Source organism: Columba livia, chromosome 2, assembly GCF_036013475.1.
Source record: "Columba livia isolate bColLiv1 breed racing homer chromosome 2, bColLiv1.pat.W.v2, whole genome shotgun sequence".
Lineage (NCBI taxonomy): Eukaryota > Metazoa > Chordata > Aves > Columbiformes > Columbidae > Columba > Columba livia.
In genome coordinates, this window is record NC_088603.1 from 149,744,556 (window position 1) to 149,762,687 (window position 18,132).

Below are 18,132 nucleotides of genomic sequence, written 5' to 3' on the forward strand. Positions count from 1 at the left end.
TCTCCAGCTCACTCTCAACCGTCAAAGCAAAGCAGTTTTCCTCCCTGATAAGGTACATCGTGATCTACAAACACAGACAGAACCTTGTGCTGCACTGCAAACAGTATGCTGTTCTGAAAATTAAAGCCTCTCAGTTTTCCTAATGCAAAAATTAGATGGCACAACAAAGCAACAGGTCCAGTTTCTCATTAAGCCACTGGCAACACCACATTACCAAGTTGCGTCGAGAGAGGAGCTGTTGCCAAGACAAAGCAAGAGCAATGAAAGATGAAGCCATTTAGAAGCATTTGGTGTTATATTCCTGGTTGTTCTGCTGACTGTTCACACAGCTAGAGCAAAATCAAGAGGCACACGCTGGCCATGCTGCTCTGCCGGGTGCACTTAGTGTGGACCAAGACTTTCCACTTCGAGGAGCACAACAAATTCACATGGTGCCTTAGGCACCACATCTGTGATCTTTGGTGCCTCTGTGGTATCAACCAGGAAAAGTGCAGTCACATGAATGATGAGGAGCGGAAGAGTCATTCAGAGGATGCTCAGTGTGTCTCCAAATCAGCTGAGGTAAGGAATTCTGACAGCTGTGCACATCTGGCTGGACAGAGACGGTGTTGCAGAATACCAAGCTTACTCTGGGAAAAGTGATCTCTATCACTCCCACAAAGTTCGAGGGTGAGCAGAGGGATACTTCCTCCCATGGGGCAATAAAGAATGAAATGAGTATAGAAAAAAAAAGCTGTAAAATGGTAATAGCCCAGGAAGGACACAGACTGTCAAAACTCAGAGATAAACAGAGACAAAGTCGATGCCTTCACAATTTTGCAACCCAACAGAGAAGACAAGCCTCCCACCCAAAAGCAGGTCATTTTCTTGAGTACTTTTATCAACAGCAGGAGGTGGCGTCACAGTGCAGCTGTCAGACATTCCCCAGAGATGTGCAGACCACAAGGCTTGTCTTCAGCTGAAATATTTAGCAAAACAGAGACAGTAACAGAGATTAAAACTTTAATTTAAAACTTTGCCAACAAAAAAATTGATTACAAAAAGGGAAATTATCTGTACAAAATAAGAAATGAGGTACCCATTTAACATGAGACGGCCATTGTCAGTGTACACTGGAGGACAAACAGTGCTTCAAGTCGAGCAACAAGTGAAAAATGAACAAACTGAGCTCGTAATATGGAATTCTGAAGTGAATTTTTCATAAACCAAAGTAAATTGACTTGAAGCAGTTCACAAGCTAATCAAGACTTATCAGAAGTCTCTTCTCCTTGCAAACCTTTTCCTCTTAATTTAGAGGAGGAGGATGGACTAGAAAGCAAGACCAGCACAGTGCAGTGGGCCAGGACAATGACTTCTGCCATCCTTCCTCCCACCTAAACCTTCCTCCTGGCCTTCTGTGCAACACGTGCTGCAGTTTGAATGTGTCGAGGATTTAGCTGAGTCGCAAACCATTGCGTCTTCACTTAACAGTTAGGTCCTGGCTCAAAATTAAGACAAACGCTTTGGAGACAGCGATATTACTATGACTAAAAAGACCAGCTGCATCCTGACTCCTATAAAAATGATGGTTCTCAGACTTTTCAAGTTTGCATCAAAGAACAGCTGTCGGTCAATGACATTAGTATTTACAGCACTGCAGTCCTCTTTTCTACCTACCATTTTATACAAAAAAGACAAGAGCATCTTTAAAACTCATCACTGGACAAAAATGGCCGGTGATTTCTGAACTCAAGTTCTTGTAAAACCTAAACGCACAATATGATCATAACCAGTTTTCTACATTTTTCCGCAAGCCAGATCGACAAAATTGAGTTGCAGTGAAGAAACGGAGCACGTGTCTTTTTCAAGCAAGCCAGCTGAAAACTTCCAGTCTGACTGCTTATTTTCCCCCCAAGTTTCACATCATTTAGTATTTACAAGTTTTAAACCTTCAGAACCCAGGTTTAGTGAAGAAACAAAGTAGTAATAAAAATGCTTTGCCCAGATTCACTTCATCTACTTATAGATATACCTGAGATACCTAAGCTAGGGCAGGACAGCCTTCTGTGCCCTATCTACCCAGTAAAAAGATAGATAAAAGCTAAAGGGTAATTCAAAGACTCGAATCTCATCCTAGTGATGGTGCTCTTCTTCCTCCAACTATAAAATGAAAAGGGAGCAACTATATTCCAACTTAGAACCCTTGGTTAAGCCTAGAGTAATTGTGTTCCTAGCTTAAGTGTTTTCATTTATGTGGCCTAAGCCTCACCTCGCTCGCTAGCAGCTCCCACCTAGGGGAGTTGGGGACAGCTATTATACCTCTGGGAAGTGCTGTGAAACAACTATGAATCCTCCTGACAGCTGGGAAAACTGAGATAAGAAGTTTGCTCAAGTCCATGCGGTGAGTCAGTAGCGTTACAGCTTCCCACATCTTAGCCCTGTGCTCTGCCCACGGGAACCCAGTACGAGGAAAACTACTGTACAGAATCATTTCCTTCTCTGTGTCAAAAAAGTTTTACCAAAAATGTACAGATACTAACAAACAGTGTATATAATTTCTTATTTGACAATGAAAGAGTCCTGTAGTAAAGCAATCTGGTCTATTGTATCTTGATCCTGGAAAAGTTTATTTCCAGCTTTGATTCCTTGACATCTTAAAGCTTTTAAGAGAAAGATGAAGATCAGTTAAACAATGCTGCAGTCAGTATCCTTTACATTAATCACAATATGTTATATTTGCTAGTTTAAGTAGTATTTGTGCTACCCAATTTTGCAATCAAAATAGAAACCTTGAAGACAAGAATTCACAGATCTTGGGGGGAAACAAACAAACAAACCCCAAGCCAGACAACTTCAGCTTTATCAGAGCAAGCCTTGTAATACGCCATGACAAGTCCAGAGATTTCAATTCTGTAAGTATCTGTTATTGCCATTTCAAATTAAAACCCTCTTATCCTCAGTCTTGCCCATCCCGTGCTGTAGCAGGGAGGACAAATGCTGCATGGTAAGAAAAAGCTCCTGTCAAAACATAGCTTAATAATGGAAATTAAACATCTGCCCTTTGCTTTATGAGTGCAGCAGAGAGATATCAAATGATGTTTCCAAAGACCCTGCGACTTAAGCACAGCTATGGAAAAAGTCAGCTTCCTAACTTTGGGCTTAGCTTGATCCATCCATCTCACACTGAATTCTTACCTTACCACGGACAACAAAGCTTTTAACGTACCAGGTGAGACAGAAACCATTACCTTGTCCCATCACATCACAGAACAAGGCGGCATAATGGATGTCCACTGCGACAGACAGACAATACTGTATAGAGAAGTCTTTTTTTAATGGCAGAATCAGATTGGACACTACTGGCTAACCTGGAGCAAGATCTACATTTTTCCCTTCTGGAGCTTTTAATTTTCTCTTGAAGCAGAAAAATTCTTTCTAATCAGTTAAATCCAACAGTACTACAGAGAGCTCAGTTCTTAAGCATGCTCTGCAGCAGGAAGGGTCGGTCATACATCCAATTGAAAGCAGAGAGTTGCTCTTTTCCAAGGGCAGGAGTTCTTCACTGGTCACCCAGCCGGAAACCTTGGCCCCAGTTGTGTCTTCCACCACCTCGCTGTTCTTCTGCGGCTCTTCTCATGCTGGCAGGTGGGACACCAAACCCCGACACTCCTCCTCTCCTATTTGGCAGCCAGCGGTACCTGGGACAAGCCAGGAGAGAAGGAGAGAGTTTGATAAACATCTGTACCTTGGGAGTAAATGCCAGACTACTTTTCCATGCACTTCCTGTTAGCTGCCAGACTTTTCAATACAACTGGCTTTTCCCAGCAGTACTTCACAGAATTCTTTCCAAATCTAAGCCCTCGGCACATTGAGTAATGGGGATTCTGGGGAACTTCCATCTCTGGGATATGGTTATATACAACAGTCCAAACACAGGGGAAAAAACAGATGATAACAGGAGCCTTATTGTTGAGAATAAATGCTGTGATACGAACTGAGTTCCCCTAACTTCTCTCCCTTTTCTTCTGGAAAAATAATTTTTAGAAATCCAAATCACTTTGAGCATCTCTCAATAGTTATAAAGCTCCTGTTATCACAGCATCCAGCCATCTCGCTGCTCTGCATTTAAACGCTGCTGAGGAACCGGGGACCAAAGAGATGAAGGGATACAGGCTCGAGCGAATAGTTTGTCTGAAATCAAGCTCAAGCAAATCAGAGCTGTAAGACCTTATAATCCAACTTAAAGCGATCTAAAAGACAGCTTCCGCATTTTGCAAGGGATGCCATCAATGCAGAGTCATTTCAGCTCTGCAAGTTACACCCAGCAAAACCCTTGCTGAATTTGACCATGAAAATCTGAGGCCCAGACATAAAAATGAGATTCCTCTCTAAAAGAACAATGATTCTGTATAGAAAAGATTCTTCATTATTTTATTAAAGATACCTGTAATTCATCACAGCATCTTTCTTTTTTTAAGAAAACACTACAGTGCAAAGGCAGAATTCATCCCTTTTTAGAGATGTTTGTAATACTTCTGTTCCTGCTCCTCAAATACAGAGAAAAATTAAATGTACATATGAGGAATCAGGAAAATTGCACATAATCAACAAGACTGACAGCAGTTTCAGCTCTGTTATTACCTTGAACGACATTTTAAAACAATATTTTTGTCTTCTAGTCTTTTATGGAAAATTAGGTTTACCAGGAAGGCTTCCAAACACAAAAGTAGAACATAATACTTCCCTACTCATTAGAACTTGTACATGAAGTATAACTGTAATTCAACTTTGAATCTTTAAATTAAGAGTTTATGCTATAAAAGGAGTTAATTGAGTTGCCAACTAAACTTTGGTAGAGAAAAAAAATATTTACAGCCCAAAAGAATGAGGAAAAAGGCAACTGATGATACAAACTTTGGCTTCTGATCGTAGAATTTCAATACCAAAACAATGAATAAATTGCAAGAAAAACTATTTCAGAAGCCAAGACCCGCGGCCTCAGTCAAGGTTACTGGTACTGACTGCAAAGCAGCACACATGTGACAGCCCTGAACAAACCTGCAGCTGACTCCTATTATTGTTACAGGTTGCTGAATTGGCAGCTACTGTAATGATACGTTGAAAAACAGACAACAGATCATTTACAGGAGAAAACAATCTTTTTAATACCATGTGATAATTGTTATGGAGTTCTCTTTACTACAGTTCAATTCACTAGCAGAACTATGACTCTCATTCTTAAGAGTGGGTAAAGGACACAAGCCTTCCATCAGAGTTACAGAGAATTGCACATGGGCCATTTACAAGAAACTCAACATTTCTGATGACTCAGCAGCACAGTCAATGTGACAGTCTAGAGCAGGTTGATTCAGTGAAGTATTTTACACCTTATAATCCCAGCAAATATTTGTCTGCTGAACAATACAGAAAATTGGACCAAATAAACAGTGAGGTAAAGAATAAAGCCAACTTACAGGAACTGAGGTGTGGACAGAAAATTCCTTCCTCCCAAATCCATTGGATATTTAAACATTAAGAAGAAATACAGGTGTCCAACCAGATTTCCTATCAGCTCATTGATGACTCTGCAAGGCGAAAGAAAAAGAACTGTTTGGCATGCTGTCCTCTCTGAAAATAAACTAGTGCCCATCTGCTGGCAGCTACTGCTGTTCACCTGCCACGGGCATTGCCAAGGCCAGGAACCACAGACAATTTCCCTTCTCTCAGCATTCTGCAGTCACTTCTTTCGAAGCACCAGCCTTCAGTGCCAACACATCAACAGGCTGTTCCGCCCTCCCTTCCAAGCCTTCTCTACAGCCTGCACTGAAAATGCAATTATATACTTGTTTACATCAGGGAATTAGACCGTACAGCTATTAGTGTCTAAAATAATAGTCTGCAGAGCTTGAGAAGTTAGTGCTGTTTTCACTGGACAACGTGACTCCTGCTGTACTGAACTGGTTTGTTCCCAATTTTGCAACAAACACTGTTGAATGGAGGCCCTTGAGTATCTTCCATCATGCACAGAAACAGCAGGTATCAAACAGCAAGCAGTTTTCCCAAGTGACAGATGAGTCAGTGGGAGGCAGAGCCAGGAAAGGGAATTTGGTTTTGCTGTACTATCTCCTCCTTCTATAAATCAACCCCGTAACTTGTTACTGTCAGTAACTGTGTTATAGCGGCACCAAGAGGCCCCAACCAACGCAGGGCACTGGTGGGGAAGACCGTGCGCAGAGGGGATTTCTGCATCACGGAGCTCACTCAAAGAAATGCAAGACAGACCAGTGAATTCAGCCAGTGCTAACACATCACTCTGTGGGATCGCTTTTGCCATTTTCCCTTGTTTTGCATCACATTGGGCAAGATTGTGAGGGAAAGAAGCAGCAGCACTATCAGAGTCAAGCTAAATTTGATCTTACCACCAGTCATGACAGGTGGTCCTACATCTTTCTTTACTGTGCATTGCTCTTTAGGTAAGGAAAAGCCTAATGCATAGATTTACTAGGAAATAAACCAAATTCTTATTACTTTTCCCTCACCTACATTATCTAGTTCTCACACTCACATCTCCTCTTTGCTTTTATCTTAAACGACTGAGCATTATCAGCCAGATTACTTAACCTTAAGACTTATTTTAATGTACCTTCTGAATTCAGCGGTAAATTCAATAGCCATAAAAGCTTTTATAACTTCAGATTTGCTAATTAAATAAATACATACGATCCACCGATGATGTAGTTGAATACCAGAATGACCCACGGAAGGTAACAGGCCTAAAAAGGAAGGCAACGGAGACAGAGAAGTTCTAAGTACAAATTAAGAACACAAATCTGCTCAACTTCCCACTGCACTAATAATCATTACCATTATTTCAGTGGTTTTGGCATTCCACAAATCCTGATATATTAACTTATGCAGTTGCTACCTAACAAGGTAGGATACCCCAAAGCGAGCAATCAGTAACAAATTTTTAGACAAATAACATCCATTTAAACATTATAAGTAGGTGCTTCTTTTGCACTCTATGTTCCGCAGCGTACTTACATCTGAAACAAAGTCCTAACACTTCTGATTTTGAAAAGGTCTGGAAACAATGTTCCAAAGAGTTCTCACTGCAAGATCTGGCAGAAGCAGATGAGGTCGCACAGGAAAGAACAATTTATCAACATTTTCTCTCTACGGTGTTGCTACATTCAGCTTTTATCCAGGTTAATATTTATCAGGTGTTTTTTCCTCTTTTCAGATCAGTGAATTTCAGTTGTCAGGGCATCTTTTCAGTAAAGCCACGCTGCGTGACAGCATATGGAAGACCATACAGAAATATGTCTTTGTTGCATCCCAAGGAGTATATAGCTATGTGAAAGCATAGGACATCTTTAATAAGAGAAAATATTTATATTTTGCCACCCCCGTCATGTGCATCTTCTAGGCAGAAATCTTTCCAATATCCTGTCTGACATACCTTAAATCTTGTTCCAAGCCAAAACGATACAATCATCTCTCTGTTCAGCTGGGCCCACACGTAAAGTACTGACATGATGAGTGGAATCATCAGCAACTGCAATGTTTGAAAAAAGAAAAAGGGCAAAAAGTTACCATCACTTTCACAGAAACCTGAGAAACTTAAAGAGGCATCAGGAGCTGTACGTTTCAAAAATGACTTGTAAGCACGACCCATCAGCAAAATCTTTACGGATTGCCCCATAACCTTTGCCACCAGTTCAAAAGCTATTGGGAAAGCTACACAGGAGAACCTGCTTGGTCATTCTCTTTTGCACGACCACGTCAAAGCAAAGGGCTCCAACCTGCACTGAGTGACAGAGCAGCTGTGGCCATCTCCCCTCTCCCCAGCTGCTCAGCAGGACCCTGCAGCACAGTGATGTGTTTGTGTCACAACCATTCCCATTCACAACCCAGGGTCTTTCTGGATTTAAAAGGAGCCTATAAGAGAGATGGGGACAGAGTTTTTAGCAGGGCCTGTTAACACAGGACAAGGGGTGATGGTTTTAACCTAAAGGAGGGGAGATTCAGCCTAGACATGAGGAAGAAATTTTTTATGAGGGTGGTGAAGCACTGGCCCAGGTTGCCCAGAGAGGTGGTAGATGTCCCATCCCTAGAGACATTCAGGGCCAGCTGGACAGGGCTTTGAGCAACCCGATCTGGGTGAAGATGTCCCTGCTCATTGCAGGGGGTTGGACTAGATGAGCTTTGAAGGTCCCTTCTATCCCAAACTATTCTATGATTCTATCAATCTAAATGTTACTCCATCAAATTGCCAGCTACATCCTCCTCAGAGCACCACAGCAGGAAGGTGCATGAGCACATCACTGTTTCAGAGGACTGCTGCCAGCCCTGGCAAAGCCACCTCGGTAGAGCTCGGAATTAACCCGTATTCCATGCCAGAAGGTGAGACTTTCAAACACCTCCTCACTGTGACTGTGTATTAGCTGACTGGTCTATTTCTAGTGAAACAAATATAAAACACTATTTTAGCCAGCTGCTGATTTCTGAACTGAAGGCAGACTCTGCCAGCAACACTTTCACAAACTGGTTTAACTCTACAAACCAGTTTGTGTGTTTGCAAGAGAGGTTAAAACTCCCCGCTTCGAGGGTGCCACTATTGAACAGGTTCCAGGATAAAGCTGGCACACTGGCACCCCGAGCCCTCCCGTGCACCAGCTGTCTGACTTGTCACACAAGCACCTTAGGGTGTCTATTAAAAACACATTTATTTTACTAGAAAAATAAAGTAACATCTAATTTCTGAAAGTATTTGACATGGGAAGCGAGGCTCAGCTGTCCTACTCTATCTTCTCACTTTCAAGCAGGCCACTCAACACAAGCTAAAACACCTTATTACTAAGGAAACACATTTGTACCTCAAACAACAGATTGTCTTTTGAGCAATGCTTTGTATGTAGATATAAAACCATCTTAAGTACCTTTTTAAAAAAGACAAAAATCAATACAATCAGTCCAAAATTCATACAAGGTCTGGGTGACTTCAGCATGCTTTTGAAGAACTTTGTGGTCTTCCCCACAGCAAAGAAAGTTTAAGTGCGAAGTTACGGACAGCCCTTAACAGACCTCAGTCCTGACTAGAGATGCGTGATTGCTATTTCTGCCTGCCAGAGGAACCTGGTAAGTGATCTAATAAATGCTAAGATAATATGTTACACAATATTTGAGATATTAATGCAGGCTTTGGCTTTGGGTGGCAGAGAGAATAACATGAGAAAAGCACAGGCAGGCTAAAGACATGCAGTTATCTGATACTTTGTTGTCTCTAAGAAACACTCCCTCATTTCCCTCAATATTTGGGGTCAAAAGAACTACATCATTGAAACTGGTTCTTTAGATCACTATTTTAATCATTCTTGTGGTGATTTTGCACTTCAGAGTTTTGATCTGAATCGGAAGTTGCATTTTTCACAAAAAAAGATCTTTTGCTGGCAAGTAAAAGGCACATTGAATTTGAGAAGATTAATGAACCCAAGAACCATTTTTAGATTAAAAAAGTAAGACTGCAGATCCACATTCATTAGAGGAAACAGTGCATAGGTGACATCTTGTGTCCATTTTAGTAAAAGGCTGAACATTTCTTCACTGCACAAAGAACCGATTTCCTCTCGTTGACTCCCTAAATTAGGAATGGCACAGTCGGATACGGGATTGTGTCACTAGCTGAGGCTGACCTGAACTAAAAAACTAACAATACGTGCACAGCAGTCCATTTTGATATCAGCTAAGCTAGCCCAGCTTCACTATGTTCTGAAGTTATGTCAATAATGCTCCCTATAAAGTCAGTAAGTAGTCAGAAAATTCCGTAAGATTATTATTTAAGAAACTGCACCGTGCTTACCTGCATGTCCATTGCCAAGCCAGTTATCTGTCATTGCACCATTAAGGAAAACGCAGCAAAACCTGATGGACTAGAATGACAAAAAGAAGCTTTGCACACACTGAACACACATGCAAAGGCCTTTAATGTTTAAAATTAAAACCAGCATGTTTGTGTAGTATTAAGTTAATCACTGGAAAACCAAAAAACCTCCAATGATCTAGAGGCTCAGGCACTTAATTTCAATAATTGCTTTTCAGTAGCCTTTCAAGCTACCAGCTCAAGTCATTACCCCGAGGGCTCATTGATGCACTGACCTTCTGCCATGAAACTGTCTAACTATAAACTCAGTCAGTCCTTGCATAAAGGCACGTTGCAGCATTAAGAGCTGGATTCTTTCATTAGTCTTTTGAAGACTAAAACGTTGGTTTTCTAACTAAAGAAATACCAGACCATTAAAAGAAACAAAGAAAAAAAATCAATATATCGCCACTGAGTCATAGGAAAGAAATAATTTCATTAATGCTACTCTCCCACCTTGGAACCCAAAGGATCTGATGGATGTAGTAACTTCTGAGTAGAAACAGTTGCTGAAGAATTTCAGTATGATGAGAATGCTTTTAACAGTTCACCAATGCGTATAAAACGGCACCAAGCATTTTCCCAGATCAGGCATCCAGCTTGCTCCTTACATCACATAGGGAAAAAGCAACTGGAAGCTGTGAAACAACCACTTTGAAAGCCAAGTTACTATCAGATTCATCTAATCGCTCACAGCCAGCTGCCTGCAACCACAAAGAAGCTGATGGTTTTCTGAACAACAGAGTTAAACCCATGATGCTTGCCTCGGTATTGCTGTGGCTCAACAGGACTGGCAGGAAGAGCAATTCCCTCCATACAGTGGAATGTGACTAGAGATGGTTCATCTATTGATAAAGGAGAGAGCATTTCTACATACTAGGTCTCCGAGCTGTATCTGGTTCACTCTGGTGTTACCACTCCCTTTTTTCCACACGCTGTGCCACCGCAAATTGCTACAGGGAGACAGCAACAGCACAGACAGAATGGGACCATCTCCAATGATGGAGGTTCCACAACCCCTCTCAGCAATGCATGCCAGTGTTTGACAGCCCTTATATATAAATGGAATTTTCTGTGCTTCATTTTGTGCCTGTTCTCTCTTGTCCCAGCACTGAGCACCACTGAGAGATGTTGGGCTCCATTTGCTTTACTCCCTTCCCCATCAGGTACTTATCCACATGGATACAGTGTCCAGCTCTGGAGCCCTCAGTATAGCAAAAGACATCAACCTGTTGGAGAGGGGCCAGAGGAGCCACAGAAATGGTCAGAGGGCTGGAACAGCTCTGCTGTGAGGACAGGCTGAGAGAGTTGGGGTTGTTCAGCCTGGAGAAGCGAAGGCTCCAGGGAGACCTTATTGCAGCCTTTCAGGACCTAAAAGTGGCCTATAAGAAAGATGGTGACAGACTTTTTAGCAGGGTGTGTTACAACAGGACAAGGGGTAATGGTTTTAAACTAAAACAGGGGAGATTCAGGTTGGACATGAGGAGGCATTTTTTTTTATGATGAGGGTTGTGAAACACTGGCCCAGGTTGCCCAGAGAGGTGGTAGATGCCCCATGCCTGGAGACATCCCAGGCCACGCTGGATGGGGCTCTGAGCAACCTGATCTGGGTGAAGATGTCCCTGCTCATTGCAGGGGGGCTGGACTAGATGAGCTTTGAAGATCCTATGTCCCACTATGTCCTATGTCTCTCCTGTACTTGGTAACCTGGAGCTGGACACAGCCCCCCCATCTGTTTCACAAGGGCTGAGCACAGAGGAGTCATCACCTCCCCCAACCTGTTGGCTACGCTCTGCCTAACCGAGCCCAGGAGGCTGCTGACCACCTTTGCCACAATGGCACATCGCAGGCTCATGGTCAACTTGGGGTCCAGCAGGAACCCCAGAGTCTTTTCTGCCAAGAAGCTTTGCAGACTGTCATTCCCCAGCCTGTCCTGGTGCCTGAGGCTGCTCCTGCCCAGGGGCACGACTCTGCACATTCGTTTGCCAAGTTTCAAGAAATTTCTGACCAGCACATTTCTCCAGCCTCTAAAGATCCCTCTAAATGGTACCACAACTACCTGGTCTATCAACAGCTCCTCCCAGTTTTGTATCTGAGACCTGAAACAAAACTCAGAACAGCCCAGCTCATGGAAAAGCTGTTTCCCAACATTCCCAAACTGACAAGCCCAGCTCCTTCAGGAAGGTGGCTCAGTACAGATGTTGCAACGCTGCTCTCACAGACTCAGCCGACTCGTACCCAGCAGGTAAACGATCTCGCCATGAGGTACCTGAACTTCCAGCTCAGGGAATGGCAGACATCAGACCTATTTGCACATGGCAGCTTAAACGCATGAAATTCACTCTCAGCCCCTCTAGCAATCCACAAAAGGGGCCAAGTGAGGCAACACAGAAAACACCATGGAGGCTCACAGAGGATGAACTGAGCTTTACATAAGCAGAACTCTAGTCCCCAGATTACATACTATTAGCACACTTGTTCATATTCCCCCTGCAAGCCACTCACTACCTTTCCAGGAAGATTAAAAGCTCACCTGTGACCATTTGCTATATTTTAAAACTGTTAAGTTGCCAAAACGTGGTCTTTAAACATATTTTAGACAGAAATTGAATGACCAAAATATTCTAAAAGTCTGATGATGAGCAGAAGGATACAACAATGCAGATCCAGTTAAACAGGAGCATGAACATGTAATCTGCTGGCCTTCCATCAAAAGCCCCTGTAAATAAAAAAATTGTTAAGAAATGCAATGAAATTTTGATAAGAAATTAAGACTTTTTTTTTTTACTTTTAGGAATCTAAGAAAAGCTCAACTAATAACAGTTTCCTTATAAGTAGTCTACGTTTTATGATTTTTATTTTTTAAATTTTAAAAGGCCTTATAATAGAACAACCTACAGGACCAGAAAAAAAAACCAAAACAAACCTTTCAGCCTATTGCATCAAGGGCACGCACCACAGCTCTACTGAAAAAAACCCACACTTTAATTCTGGAGATAAGTGGTTTTAAATTCACAAGATTTCAAAATGGAGTTGGAGCCCATTTGTCATACGAAGCTGACAGTCAGAAGCACACAGTAAGGAAATACAGAGCAGAGGCACAAAGTTCAATGATCGAGTCATGTGAAAACCAGCCCGTACTTAGGCAAATTGCATCCTCTTTGCATCATCTAGTCAGATGCAAGAGACTCCACAGTTTTTACACTCCATAAAAATTAGAATAGATGACAAGGAGGGTACACACATGCAGCGCATTCTGTTCCTTCATCTAAGCTTAACTGTTTGCCTCATTTCCCATTTTAAACATGTCAATTTTTTTTCAGAACAGCAGAAACAAAACAATAGAGTAACACTCCCTGCGGGTCACACTAAATGAAATTATCTTTAGATGTCCAGTTGACTTTGAGACCTGGCAGATAGAAGGGTTAAAAAAATAAAACAAACCCCCTAACAGCTCCTTGCAAACATGAAAATCATAAGCTCTTACTCCTGCAAACTGTGGTAAAAGGCTGACACAGACCTCGCCATTTGAGCAAGACTTGTCTCAACTTTCATGTTGCTCCACGCAGGCACCCGAGAATTCTGCTGAAACAGACCCAGATCCCACAGTGACAAACACAGCACACCACCACCAAACTGAATTCCATGCTAATAATTAAACATGCCTAGAAAGAAGGGCACAGCTTAATGTTATCACTGTTTGGCTTCCTACAACTATTTAACATGCCCCAAAAATTTAAAGAAAGAAATATTTGTAAGCATTAGCTTTTTTGAATAACTAGAGTAACTCAGCCTCTCTAAACAAAAATATTTTAGTCATTTTCAGTTTATTATTTAAGTTCAGCCATGCAAGCTACATGATGAGGAAAACGAAAAGCCTGAAAAGATCTTTTGGAAAGTCTTAAAGTTGGAGAATGATAGAAACTGGAGTTTTATCCTTACTGTTGCCATACAACAAATAGAAACAAATAATGAGAGGAAGCTGACTAACTGTAGAAACTCCAGCACAGGAATTCCTCCAGAATAGGAAGAAATCAAAGCAAATATTATTCCCTTAAAGTTTTTCACTTCTCGTTATCTAGGAGATTATGAAGTCGACCATTTAAGTTGACCTTCCAGTAATACCTAAGAAAACTGAGCTACAGACTGCTGAAAAACTCAGCACAGGGGCAAGGTGAGCTCTACCCACTGTCTCCTTCAGTAGGAACCAGGGTACAGTCCAGTCATTGGGGAAGAGCTGCAGACTCAGAACCTCATCATTCAGTCTGCGAAGGAGTGAACTCTATGGATTCTGCTTTTCTTGTTCCTATTTGTTGCAGTGTTCTTCAACAGAAGCAAAAGAAAAACTCATCAACCTGCTTCTCCTCAGGAAGCCAGAGGTCTGCTTGTTAGGAAAGCACATGTACAGCACAAACCCATATGTATGTTGTTGACAGCTAAATTTGAAGCTCGTGTGGAACACCAGTGTATGCTCAAAAACCACATACAACCCTGAGAACCGAAGTTTCACTTCTGCAGTTTCACAGACCTATGCTGATTTCTGCCTGTAAACATATTAACAGTCACTTCCACAGCTCCCACTTCCAGAAGGATTCAAGCTTTTTTCCATAAAGCAGAAGGACCTAACCAAAAACTTCATTGATACCCAGAAAAAAATGACTGTACTATAGAAGAAGCGCATTGATTCAAACAACACCACAGCTGACTTCCCAGGTTCAAAATCCAGATGTGTTATACAGCAAAATGTAAATTTACTGCTGAAAGAATTTACTTCCTTCCGTGAGACTTCTGCCACAGCACAGACAACTGGAGGGTTCTGTAAGTTCACGTACAAGCAGTGATGTCTTAAAATTTGCAAATATTAATCAGGAACTCTTACTACACATAACCTTACACAGTAGAATGTCATAACTGCCAGCACTCTCTGCGTCCATAATCTACTACAAAGAGAAAAAGGAATTGTTTCTAGCTATTGAACTACTGCTTTGAGTAAGAAAACAATCAAATACGATCTGGTACCACTCCTCCCTTTGACTGCTATTCTTCTTATGACTTAAAAGGGATTCCATAACACTCTGGATGACAGGTTTACTGGGGACCTCTTCTCTGTCGTGGGACAATGCATTTCCACTTACATGATGAGTTCTAAGACTCCATTAGAACTACACTGACATTCTTGGCTTTCAGGAGGAGCTTGGCTTTGCAAACACTTTAATTATTTATTTCAACTGAAACAATTTTTGTCTAGCTTTAATGAACTGTGCAATGCAAAATAAAACCAGTTTTGAAGTAACAACACCTTCTATTTTGAGAGATATGATCCATTATCTGATCTCCTTTCTTCTGCTCTTAGTTTTTCCCCCACAGCTGAAAATCCAACTAGTTCCTTAACTTTTTCACATTTCTATTTGATGGAGGGGTACACATCACCTGGACAATGTATCTCTCAATTCAGCATAACTGATAGAATAACACAGGTAAGCATCATTGCCTTTTAAAGAAAGGAAAAACTGGCACTTATTTTCTCTGGACTGACATACCACTACTACATATGCTCTATTATCCTTCTGTGTTAAAAGACATCAGGCACAAGAAAACAGAAGTAATGTCATCTTTTAGTCTCTCTCCCTCATTTCCTGAAATCCAACAACTGAAAGAAAACACCAGGCCCTCCCACTGGAAGAAGCAACAGGTTCAGATCCCAAGTGAACAGACTCCCTGACAAAGGGAAGGAGCAACTCACAGAAAATCAGTTTTCAGAGCAGTTTCCCATTGACCAACGCAATGGGCACAGAGATGAGCCATCTTTCTCATGATTCTGTCTGTATTAGCCAAAACCTCATCACAACAAACACTCCCAACAGATCAATCTGACAATACTTAGTCTCTGTCGACTCCAGGCAGAGTTCGCTATGTACATAAAATTTCATGGATAACATACCTGTTTCTAATCGTGATGAGTATTGATACAAGAAATACAAATTCACCAAGTAGAGAAATCCTGTTCCAGGTCCCACTGGGAAGAAGAAAGTTGCAGTTATCGGTCTCCAGATCTGTCCAGATCAAAAGAAAAAGATGTATTTATCAATATATACTGTAGAATGAACTCGTATGCATAGGTTTTTTTCATTCACTATCTATTATTCGCAAAATCAAGGAAGAAAGGCTTCAGAAGGCTTCAGCAGCCTTCACAGTTTTGTTTTGTTTTTTAATCTGATAAGCAAAGCTACTAAGATTACAACAGAAATCACCCACAACTTCCCAGATTGCTTCCATCACATCTTCACAGGACTGAGTCTTTACTGCAGTGTAAAAGGGATACACTTGCAAGGATAATAATCTCCTGTTTTAGAAGGGTCCAGCCATACAGAATCCATTCTCACCTGTTGTACAGATGCCAAGGAATTCACACAATGGCCTTTCATGTACCATTTCAGACAGAATGTACTGCTGTGAGCATTTTGCACCTGCTTTGGAAAGTCTCCCAGTTATGAATATCGGGCACAGCCAACTGCACGGCAGCACATGGCAGGGACAGAAAATGTCTGGCCATTTATGAATAAGCTCTTTAATCAGCAGCATTTCCAAACAGATCACTGAGATCCTGAGCATCACCATTCGAGAAAAAAAATAACAGAACTAAGAATAAAATCAGTCATTTAAGCTACTAAATCTTGGGGACAATACATGAAACAAACTACAGGTAGAGCTATCTTTTTTTGCACTCAGTCTTTTTTGCTGAAGCAAAAAATGAGAACAAATAATAGACATTTTAAGGTTGGGATCTTCGCTCTTCTTTCACTTTCCTCCCACACACCTGCATACCAAAACACTGAATCTGTCACCTCCCAGTGCAAGGAAAAAGACTATGTCCAGTTTGTACCAGTTTTGATACAGCTAATGTGCATCTGAAACCTCTGGACTTCAGATGTTGGTTTATGTCAACCATCTATGCACTGAAGTTGACAATCCCAAACAGAATTTTCAGATTCCAAGCAAGAAACACTATGAAGCCGCAAAAAATGCATCCACTTCTCTAGCTCTATCTTAACATCTCCAGAGCCACGTGCGGTGTAGGACAGTCACATACCTGCTTGTAACCCCTGTTCCCAAAGTCATGGCCACACAATAGAAACATAGAATCATTTTGGTTGGAAAAGACCTTTAAGATCATAGAGTCCAACCATAACCAAACCCTGGCACTAAACCATGTCCCTAAGAACCTCATCTACACATCTTTTAAACCCCTCCAGGGATGGTGACTTCACCACTTCCCTGGGCAACCTGTTCCAATGCCTGACAACTCCTTTTGTGAAGAAATTTTTCCTAATATCCAATCTAAACCTCCCCTGGTGCAACAACCTCACAACAGAGGCCGGGCAAGTCACCTAAGTCACAGCCACAGGTGTATGGGTACAGAGCACTTGGGCACAACAACCAGCACTAGCCAGAACACTCCCCAGAAAAACAACTTCTGAAAAATGAGGCACCGGAATGAGGCACAAGCCGAAGTACAGCACCTGCCAAGGGCCACAGCCCTCCTTGGCTCCCCCAGGGGTCCCGGCAGCGCCAGACACCGCCACTTGTGTCACCTTGGCGGGGGCAGAACACCCGCTACCCCCCGGGCCCAGCCCACAGGCCTTATGTAGGTTAAGCAGGAAGGCAGAACCGGCTCCCCGCTGGCGGTGAGCGGGGCCGCTCCTAAGGGCCGACGCGGTGTGCGGTTCCCTCCCAAGCGGCCGCGGAGGGCGCCAGGCCCCGCCCGCACCCCCAGCCCCGCTCACTTCAACTCCCAGAATGCCGAGCGCGCCGCGGCTCGGCTCGTTTACAGACGGGTGCCGCAGGGCACGCTGGGAGCGGTAGTTCGGCCCGTACCTGGAAGCGGTTTATGAAGGCGTCGGGCCAGAGGAAGAGGTAGACGGGGCTGACGAGGCCCAGCTTGCCGATGAGCGGCAGCGCGATGGAGCCGGCGAACCAGTAGCGGGTGATCAGCGGGATGCTCCGGAACCAGTCCCCCAGGTCCGACATGTCACCGGCGCCGCGCCCGGCCGCCGCCGAGGCCTCGCTACCAACCGGCCGCTGAGGGAGAAGCGAGAGTCCGGCCGCGCTCCGCCCGCTGCTCCCACCGCCGCCGCCCCGGGCAGGGAGGAGAGCCCCCACACAGACGTGGCGCCGCCGAATTCGGCCGAGCCGCCGCTTCCGGCCCCGCCCCTTCAGCTGCCGGGGCAACG

At 42.9% G+C, this 18,132-nt stretch overlaps 1 protein-coding gene across 2 annotated transcripts; it reads right to left on the reverse strand.

Annotated features, from left to right (window-relative positions):
* Positions 1–988: 988 nt before the first annotated feature.
* Positions 989–18,118, reverse strand: DERL1 (derlin 1). 2 transcript variants are annotated; one of them, XM_065054363.1, is made up of 8 exons: positions 17,777–18,118; positions 15,843–15,954; positions 12,556–12,620; positions 9,842–9,868; positions 7,442–7,537; positions 6,700–6,752; positions 5,454–5,564; positions 989–3,677 (listed from the first exon to the last, which is right to left on the reverse strand). In XM_065054363.1, exons 1-8 carry the CDS (start codon positions 17,927–17,929, stop codon positions 3,539–3,541), a joined length of 756 nt encoding a protein of 251 aa, XP_064910435.1. In that variant the 5' UTR covers positions 17,930–18,118; the 3' UTR covers positions 989–3,538. The 2 variants fall into 2 exon arrangements, with proteins under 2 accessions (XP_064910435.1, XP_064910436.1); XM_065054364.1 differs by lacking the exon at positions 17,777–18,118 and adding an exon at positions 17,422–17,695.
* Positions 18,119–18,132: the final 14 nt, after the last annotated feature.